Source organism: Phalaenopsis equestris, unplaced genomic scaffold (assembly GCF_001263595.1).
Source record: "Phalaenopsis equestris unplaced genomic scaffold, ASM126359v1 Scaffold234761, whole genome shotgun sequence".
In the NCBI taxonomy this organism is placed as follows: Eukaryota; Viridiplantae; Streptophyta; class Magnoliopsida; order Asparagales; family Orchidaceae; genus Phalaenopsis; species Phalaenopsis equestris.
Genome location: NW_018252664.1, coordinates 1245 through 11098, shown reverse-complemented (window position 1 = coordinate 11098; position 9854 = coordinate 1245). Strand labels below are relative to the sequence as shown.

General features: G+C 37.9%; 1 protein-coding gene across 1 annotated transcript in view; it reads left to right on the top strand.

Annotated features, from left to right (window-relative positions):
- Positions 1-793: 793 nt before the first annotated feature.
- LOC110039014 (putative pentatricopeptide repeat-containing protein At5g40405) overlaps positions 794-9854 on the top strand; it is a gene marked incomplete at its 3' end in the record, with an annotated part of 10060 nt that continues 999 nt past the window's right edge. Inside the window, exon 1 of the mRNA XM_020743954.1 lies at positions 794-2221. Within this exon, the coding sequence (XP_020599613.1) occupies positions 794-2221 (1428 nt within the window). The remainder of the gene's footprint in view (positions 2222-9854) is intronic.

The window sequence follows — 9854 nt, the reverse complement described above, 5'->3', positions numbered from 1 at the left end:
AGCTGCAACTGCGCCAAACAGAGCCTAAGTCGGCTTATCGGTCAGCTGAGCATGATTAGCTTCAAGTCGGTAGGACTGATTCGATCAACTAGGCTTTGTATACTGGTTGATCTAGTCTAGCACTCGATCCTTGATTCATGGATGAGGAGTTCCTATTGGTAAAGTTAGACAAGACTATCGAGCAAAGGGTAAATCGTTGTAACTTGATACGTAACTCGTTCTTGAACGAGAAGAGCATGTGGGATGACTATATGACTGTTGTTTTATCAATTTTTAATCCCCGTCGAGGAGCTTCATGAGCGTTCATGGGATGATTGATGATATTGAAGAATTGGGTCTATCTTCGGGTCGGATGTATAAGAAGGTAGGTTGTTATCTTCAGCCAGCTTTCTTATAGTGGATAGCTCGGATACTTATGTGCTTTTTTTTAGTCTAATTGGTTCAAATTCTGATCAATCGACCGTCTTTTTGTTTTTCTTCTAGCTCAGTTGGCCTTCAGCTTTGGCTTGGACCACTACATCAAGTTGGTCTTTAGCTTTGACTCAAGTAGCTGCATTTGGTTGGATAAGTAGGACTTTTGTTCTCCTATGTGTGGGTTATATTGTCCTTTTTTGAACCGTTTGATCTTAATGACATTAATGCTGGCACATTTTCAATGTCCAGGGTTAGAACATATTTTTTTGAGATTATCTAAAATAATTGAAAAGGTTTTTAATTTTATGATTTGAGAAACTAGGCTGTATATCTCAAAAGATGTCATCCTCCACTCGGGTAGACCACACCACCAATTTTCATGGCAAGCCCTCCTCTCGCCCTCCCTCAAGAGCGCAGCCGTCTCCTCTGCGCCCTCTCGGCGTCCTCATCCCCGCAAGCTCTCAAACAAATCCTCGCTCGCGCCATAATCTCCACCCTCTTTGCTGAACCCTTCGTCTCCGCTCGCATCGTCGCCGCCTTCGCCCCCTCCGATCTCTCCCTCGCTCAGCTCGCCTTCGACGCCTCACCCCACCGCTCCGCCTTCTCCTTCACTTCAATGATCCGAGCCCACTCTGCTGGACCTACTCCCTCCAAATCCCTCATCATTTTCTCTCGCATGCTGCACTCAGGTCTTTACCCCGACCACTTTACCTTCCCATTCCTCCTCCGCGCCTCTGCTCGCTCCCTCTCTCCCCCTTCCTTCATCCACGCCATTACACTCCACCATGGTCTCGACGGGGATACCCACGTTGCCACATCACTCCTCCACGCCTATGCTTCCTCCGGGCTTTTTGAGTTTGCTCGCCAGGTGTTTGACGAGATGCCTCTTAGAACGGAGGTGACTTGGAGCGCCATTATCTCTTGCTGCGCGAGGTTGCCGCAGCAGCAGCAGCAGGATGGGCTGGTTCTTTTCACCCAGATGATTTCGGCAGGTGTTCGACCAAATGCCGATATTCTCATTGTTGCTCTCTCCTGTTGCGCTGGCCTTGGCTTGCTGACCCAAGGGAAGGCTCTTCATTCCCTTTCCATCCGGTTCCTCACAAATTTCTCTGCTGACGTAGTTGCCACGGCATTAATTAACATGTATGCTCGATGCGGCAGCCTTAATCGTGCGCTCAAGGTGTTCAATGGAATTCCAACTACAGACTCTTCGACATGGACGGCGATAATTGGTGGTTTAGCGATGCATGGATGCGGGGAGAAAGCGATTGCTTTGTTCCACAGGATGGTGGAAGACAAGGAGCGCCATCTCCAGCCCGATGTTGTCACATTCACTGCCGTCCTCCATGCTTGCAGCCACTCTGGTCTCGTTCAAGCGGGTATAAGACTCTTCAATGAGATGAAGTCAGTGTACGGCATTGAACCCAGGATGGAACATTACGGGGCAATGGTCGACATGCTTGGCAGGGCCGGGAGGTTGGAGGAGGCTGAGAGGATAATAGAATCAATGCCGTTTGAACCTAATCGGATTGTGTGGGGAGCTTTGCTTCATGCTTGTTTGGTTCGCGGGGAGTTGGCTTACGGGGAGAGGTTGGAGAGAAGGTTTATAGGGTTAGGATTTGGGATTGAGAAGGAAGGGGATGAGGAGTTTGGTGGTGGATTCTTTGTTGGGCTGTCTAATGTTTATGCTGGTGCTTGCAGATGGGAGGAAGTGGGAAGAGTGAGAGAGCAGATGGTGGTGAGAGGAGTGAGGAAGGCGAGTGCTTGTAGCTTGTTGGAGGTTGAAGGCAAGGTGCATAGGTTTTTGGTAAGTGATGTTAGTCACCCATTAGCATTTGAGATTTACCAAATGTTACATAGCATAAATGAATATATCATGCTAATTTAAAAGTTAAAATTAGTGGGCAAAATTTTGGAAAGCCCAAAGTTTTAAATTTAATTTAATATAATGAAATGAAAAAAAAAATTAGAAAATATTCAAGTTTCGCCATATTTGCACAGCTTTGCTCCTAAGTGGTTGTTACATGATAAAACATCGATTGTGGAGTCTGGACTCAATTTTGCATCTAGACTTCAATAAGGAGGCAACACTCATCAAGCAATGGACCCATCCCTTTTATTAAAAAAAATTACGAAAAAGCTAAACTTTGGAACAAAATCAGGACCAAACTGCCCTACATATTACAAGAAAACAAAAGTCGAAGCCGCTTATTCAAAAACCCACGTCGAGCCCTCATTGCCATTTCTCACTTTAGGGTTTCCCATTTCCTTCTTGTTTATTTTTTTGCAATCAACTTCTTGACGTTTTAGGGTTTTCATTAGGACTTGCAACAACATATTTAAGAGATAAGAGCTACAATAAATCCACAACAAACTAATTTTGAAGTTGGAGGGTTCTCAAAATGATGAAAAGAATAAAATGGAATTGAGTTTATCTGTTATTGAAATCATTACACTATTTTATTTTTTGCTCTTGGTCATTTGTTGTTTAAATCAATGCTATGTTGATATTACAAGCTTTAATTTCTTTCTCAAAATAATTTCACTCCATTACCACAACACCACCACTCTTTAAATAGTAAATGCCTACAAACATCATAGTCTTTTCTCTTTATATCATAGGAGTGAAAGATTTGGTAGCATTTGTATTAAAAAAACTCTACATCACCCCAAGATCATATCAAGAGCAAACCAATGCCACCACAATTCCACCCAATACAACATGAACATCAACAACATTGCACCAACCAAACATTACATGAATACCACCCAATACCATCATAATACCAATATAACCACATAAATATTTTAAACAAAGACACATAATACCACCCCTTCAATATCTTCTCCCAAAACCCCTAATACCACTGTTGACCTCCCTTTTGGTTGAGGTTTAGTTTTTCTTCTTTAGTAGCCTAAGGTCTAGCTATATGACTTTCTTGCTGACTATTCTTAGAAAAATATAAAAGGAATCCTCACCATTAGAAAATCTAAACTCTTCCTTGCTCAACTTGAAGTTTCACATATTGGTCCTAACCTCTAGCATTTAGTAAGTAGGGTCAATAAGGGAGAGCTCAAGATGAGTTCTCATAAGATTGTTTGCCCTTAGGGTTGACTCTGGGTGTTAGTATAGGGCTAATGCACTCACTCTCACTCACTTGCACTCACTCTCACTCACAATCCCTCACAACCTTAAACCCAAATTTTCTTAACTTTGATCCCTTGATCCTTTGGGAGACTCATGTAGATGGTCTCATGTAGATGGTCGTCCCCTAAATCCACTAGCCCTAAGCTAGGGTTTAGCTAAGACCAGTACATAGAGGACCCAAATGGGGTTTCCATTGGTCCATAGCTCATATTTGGTGGTTATCTCCCCAATTCTACCCAAAAAACCCAATTTGACCTTTCACCCCCAAACCTACCCAAATTACCTAAAAACCCCGAGATCCCAAATTTGGTTAAAATCCTCAAATTCATCCAAAATACCCAAATTTGTTCAAAAATTATTTCAAACCTTTTGAAAATACCCAAATTACCCAAAACTACCCAAAATTCCAAATTTACCAAAATACCCCCCAAAATTGCCAAAATTACAAAAATACCCTTGGCGCCCCAAACATTCCCAAAACCTCCAAAATCACTCCAAATGTTTCCAAAACCAAATTTGACCCCTCAATTGGACCCAATTTTACCAATTTGATCATTTTGGCCAAAACCCCCAACTTGCCTTTAAAGGCCCAATTTCCCCAAATTTACCTCAAATGTTGATCAATTTGGTCCCAATTTCCCCCAATTTCATTCCTAAACTCAAATTGAATTTACATATGACCAATGTAAACCAAATACAAGCTCAATTGGCCCATTATTTGAGCTTAATTTTGATCTAAGACAAAACCACAACTATTGCCCTATGACTTGGTTCCACCTAATTGAAGCCTATAGCCTACTCAATTGGCCTCAATGTGAATCCTAAACTCTTCATAACAATCCTAAAAATCAAACTTGACCTTCAATTGTCCTTGGTGAAGCCTCAATTTCATTTAATTATGACCTAAGTCCAAAAAAAATCCCAAATTTGCCCTATGTCTACAACTTTCACCAAATTGAATGCCCTAACCCCAAAACTAGCACCTAATTTATGTTGAAAACTCTTCATGACATTCTTATTGACTATTTTCAATAATAAATTTGGACTTAACCCAAGCGTAGCCCAATCTAGACCCAAGTCTAGCCCAACATGCTCAAAGTGACAAAATTTCCAAAATCTTTCAAATTGAACCCCCAATCGAACTCAAAATCATTTCAATCCTTCACCAAAAATATTCATTACAATCATCTACACAATGTTGATCAATGATTCAATGATTTGGGTTCAAAGTCATGGCTATCCTAACCCAAACCCAACTTTTAGCCATTTGGACCCAAATTGACCTATACACTAAAATTGGCCTAACCACCCTAAAGTCACCAAATTTGTGACTCCACAGCCACTAAGCTCCTCTTAAGGACCAGGATAAACCACCCCAAATCCAGCAAAGCATGCTATGGACCAATGTATCCCCAAATTAAGGGATTCATTCCCTTTTTTAGGCCTTAACCACAAAATCTCTAAAATCTCTAGATATCCTTGCCAAATCAAAACACATTTGCATTAAATTGTTGTGATGGATTCCTCTGGATGCCCTGAGCACCTAGCCACCTCCCCTTGGCCGGCCAGCCACCTTGGTGGCCGGAAAATGGCCAAACCAAGAGCCACCAGCCACCACCTTGAATCAAACCCAATCTTAACCCTAGGGGCCAGATCACCAAAATCAAACCTTAGAGCCCCTCAGCCCTCCACTTAAGCACCATTTTACACCCATGCCAAGGCCCTGAGCTCCCCTCTCCGGCCATGGCTATAAACCCTCACCATCACGGCCAAGAGAGAGATACTGAAATTTTCTCAGTAAGACCCCTCTAAATTGCTCCCATAGCCTCTTTGAGACCTCCTCAGTGCAACCCAACCACTTCCTTGCCCTAATTCCCCTTGCTGGAGTTCAATTTTTGAGCTCAAATCCTTAGCGAAGACAGGACAAAACTCTCCACACCTCCAGAGTGCACAAAAATCAAATTAAAATCACCCACACCTTCACCACAGAAAAAGAAGACAAAGCCCCATCAAACCCCCCTCACAGAGAGCCTCTACACTAGACTTTAATCAACACCCAAATTCAGCCTTAATTGAATTTGGGTCTAGACCTTTCACCATGACCAGAGACTCGATCCCTAGACTCCTTGAACCTCTACGAAAGTGGCAAGCACCTCTGATTGAAGCTTCCCTTCTCAGAGCAAATGTATTGAACTTCCCCTCTTCCTGAGCCTATTTTGATTCTCCATTTAATTAGGGTTTTAATGGGATGTTTACCGTATGGATGTGTTCGTCACACTTAGACGAGTCCATAGGATCAAACCCAAGGTCATTTGGTTGAGAAATGAGTGAGATCTTAGGGTTTTAACGTTTACAGTCACAGGTTCACTCTATTTGGGGATGATGACGCGAAGCCGATCGCACGTGTATCAAATGGAGGGCTCTGATTGCGCCAGATGGGAGCGTGGTTCATAAAGCACGGGTTGAGTCAACAGCTACGTGGAAGGCAACATCCAACCAGAGCGTGCCACACATGTTTTCGGAGTCGTCGTATGATTGTGTGGCACCACATGTTTAAATAGAAAAATAGGGATTTAAATAATTCAGAAAATGCGCCCTACCTTTAAAATTTATATCTTGGTGTAGAAAAATCACAAAAATAAAATAAAAATATCATAGTGCTCAGTGAACAGAGGAGAACAATGTGGAAATGGTTTTGAAGTTTATTTGATGTATATTTTATTTTTAAATAATTAAATACTGATTTGAGTCCTTAAACTCTCCATGCATGTAGACATTTCACCATGGCTTGATATTTTAGAATGTTGTTGCCTCTGCCTTAGGGGATATTCTCTGATTTTTCTAAAGTTAGAGAAGGCCTCTAGATAGAGATCCATATTTTTCATGTTTGTGTCTATTATTTGCATAAATTAATCATAATAATTAGCATGTTGCTTAGAAAAATCTAAAAAAATTTGAAAGGTTTTTTGTGACCAGAGAACTCTTTGAAAAGTATTTCACGAGTTAAGTCATTAAGAACACACTTAAATCTTGCAAAACCCTAAAACACAAAAAAAAATAATTTGGGAAAAATAAATATCTAAATGACTTGATTTTTAATCTCTACTGTGATTTAAAGTTCAAAGAACTCCCCATAAAAGTTTCAAAATATTTAAAGCTCATTTGATAACTTAACTTGATTTTCTAAGTTAAATGACATTTTTGACACTAAAATTATTTTTAATAATTAAAATATAACTAAAAAATCATAAGAATTGGTTTTGGGATTTCTCTATGATTAGAGAAATTTTATAAAAATAAAATTGTAAATAAAATGAAAACTTCATTTTTTAAGCCTATTTTAATATTTAAATAATTAAAAATTAATAAAACTCACAAAATTGATAAAATTTATGGATGTTCTAAATTATTTTCTAAGCACTTAGGAACAATTGGAATATTTTTCCTAATTGAACAATTGGAAGCACTTAGGAACAATTGGAATATTTTTCCTAATTTTCAAAGTGAAGATATTGAATTTTAAAGCTTAAATTAATTTTTAAAGGCTAAAAATAAATTTTTCTTAATCATTCAATTAAAAAATTCTAATAATTCAAAGAAATATCAAAAAAATGTGAAATTTTTTTCTCTAGGCTCCTTGACCTTAGAGAGATTTAATAAAAATGTAAAACTTAGTTTTCTACATTTAAAATATTTTATAATTAATTAATACTCCAGAAATTAAAATAATTTTAATAATTCAAATCAAATTCAAAAAATTATGAAATTTGGCCCAAGTGTTTCTATGATCAAATTCTACCTCTAGTAAAAATTTCAATACCTTTAAAAAAAATTCAAGGGATTAGGTTTTATCTTGGTCAAGTTAGGAATTTTCTTTAAAAAATCTCATTCTTGCATATAAATAAATATATAAATTAAATTAAAATTTGAAAAATCATATTTTTCTCCTCTGATGTCTTAATTGACTCATGATTAAGGTGGCATGAAAATTCCAAATTCGTTTGAATTAAATTTGATGAATTATGAAGTGATAGAGCATTAGGGGCAAAAGTGTAATTTTAGAAATTTAGCCTTAATTAACATTTAGGCTTAATTCAAGAAAGGGAAATGGGCAACTAATAAACATGTTTGGATGATTGAAACACAAGAGATTAATTGGTAGAAACTAATTTCACTTTTTCCAATTAAAGGATAAATTTAAAATTTCCTAAGTTATCAAAATTTGGAAGTCTACCAAATTGAATGATCCTAGACTTAGGGGTATATTTTTGGGTGTTAATAACTCACTAATTTAATACCCCCTATCTGGTGTTCAAGTGACATTCAAATGTTTTGATGATGAATTATTATCACTTAAAATTTAATCTCTTTCAAAATGACTAAGCCAGCTACCAGGATCTTAAGGGCTTAGTAGTGACCTAAGCTAAATCAAATTTGATTAAATGAGGATTAGAAAAGTGAATGTAAATAGAAGTTGAACACTACAAGCCCAAGTTAAAACCAATATTGGCTAAGTGTCTTAATAACACTGACTTGTCCCTTTAAGGGTCTTCACCTGTATAATTCTCGAATTGAAGGATAAATGATAATCACCCTACTCTTAGGGATAATTGAAACATCACTGTTCATTGAACACTAGAAATGTTTACAGGATGGATTATTAAGCAACATAATAAGTTTAAATGAGCTCAAGACTTTTCACCAGGCGGTGAGGGGAAAGCATGAACCTGCCTTTTTCTCCTGACCTATTGGATACCTCAGAGGTCTACTAAACTTGATATGTTTTTCTTAATAAAACCATCCTTAATTGAACCAATAAGGACTCACCAAGAAATAATCTAGGAACCTTATTTTTTTCTACTTTACATAAAATGCCCTTACATGCATTTTGAGTTTCAGGCAGTGGAACGAGAAGACTTGTCAGGTACGCTTTTACAGTTTACATTACCATCTTTTTCTATACTTTTCACACTGTACTTTTATGCTTACAAAACTTGCATGTTAAACAACGATGTCACCTTGCATGAAAACCAAAACTGCTAGGATAGCCGTAAAACCAAAACCAAAACTGAAATCAACCAAGATAAAAATCACCTCTACAACATTCAAAATATAAGACAACTCAAAATTTAATCACAAACATCACAAAACCACAATTGCAACTAAATTAAGACGTCTCTATCGGATCATCGAGAATTCCTCGGAGGAGGTAACTTACAGTTGCTAACGAGGTTTCCCACGGTCTAAATGAAAGTATGGAACTCATTAAGTTGAGTTTAGTAAATTTATTTGGACTAAGTGAATCCAATAGAAAATAGTGATACCGGAATGAAATTTATTTGGACTAAGTGAATCCAATAGAAAATAGTGATACCGGAATGAAATTTATTTGGACTAAGTGAATCCAATAGAAAATAGTGATACCGGAACGATGGAACCATAGGATCCTAACCTATATCATTGTAATCAACTTTAACATACCCCCATAAATTTTTAAAGAACTATAACCATAAGGCCACCTAATTTGACATTATAATCTGACACACTAGAAAACTTAAACTCGCTAATACGATGAGCTTGGAGCTAGCATGGTGGGCAGCATGGCCATCTTCAACAACAAAACCTGTCTTTCCCTGCTTTAAAGTCATAGGACTTCAAGTTTGCTTGCTTATGCAACATAATTCCTCACCTTATCTTTAGGCCTTTGTATAGCCCTGTTATACAATATAAGCCCTAACTCGTCTTAAGATTCTGAGGTTTTCGTTCGTCACGACCTAAACCCTCACATCTTCCAGGTTATTTGTGTGATCGTTTCACATGAATGTAAACCCTGACAAATAAAATTGATAGGATAAAACACCTAAATATTTCTCCTCAAGACTGAAGCCAAACATTAGGATAGCTTGGGAAGTCACTGAGGTTCTCCTCTGGATCCATGTCATCCCCTAATTCTTCCTCCTTTGGACTCTACAACAAAATGTTCCAAATTTGGATCAATCCCCTTTCACACCTCTACGTCCAATCTCATTGAAAAGTCCTACCCTTTGAAACTCTCTGAAGATAATATTTTCTGATGTTTATCGAGAGTTTTCTTAGATGACTTCAGTCATTTAAGATGTAATTAACTATATGGGCTTGCCCTTATAGGGGGCTTAAAAGAACCCAGACTTAAAATAAACCTATTTAATTCTTCATGTTAAATAAAGGAATTTATCGGCAAATAAAATGGTTTCACAGACCAAACATATGTCATATATTTCTTAGTTTATTTGATTGAGCCTCGTCCTCAAGT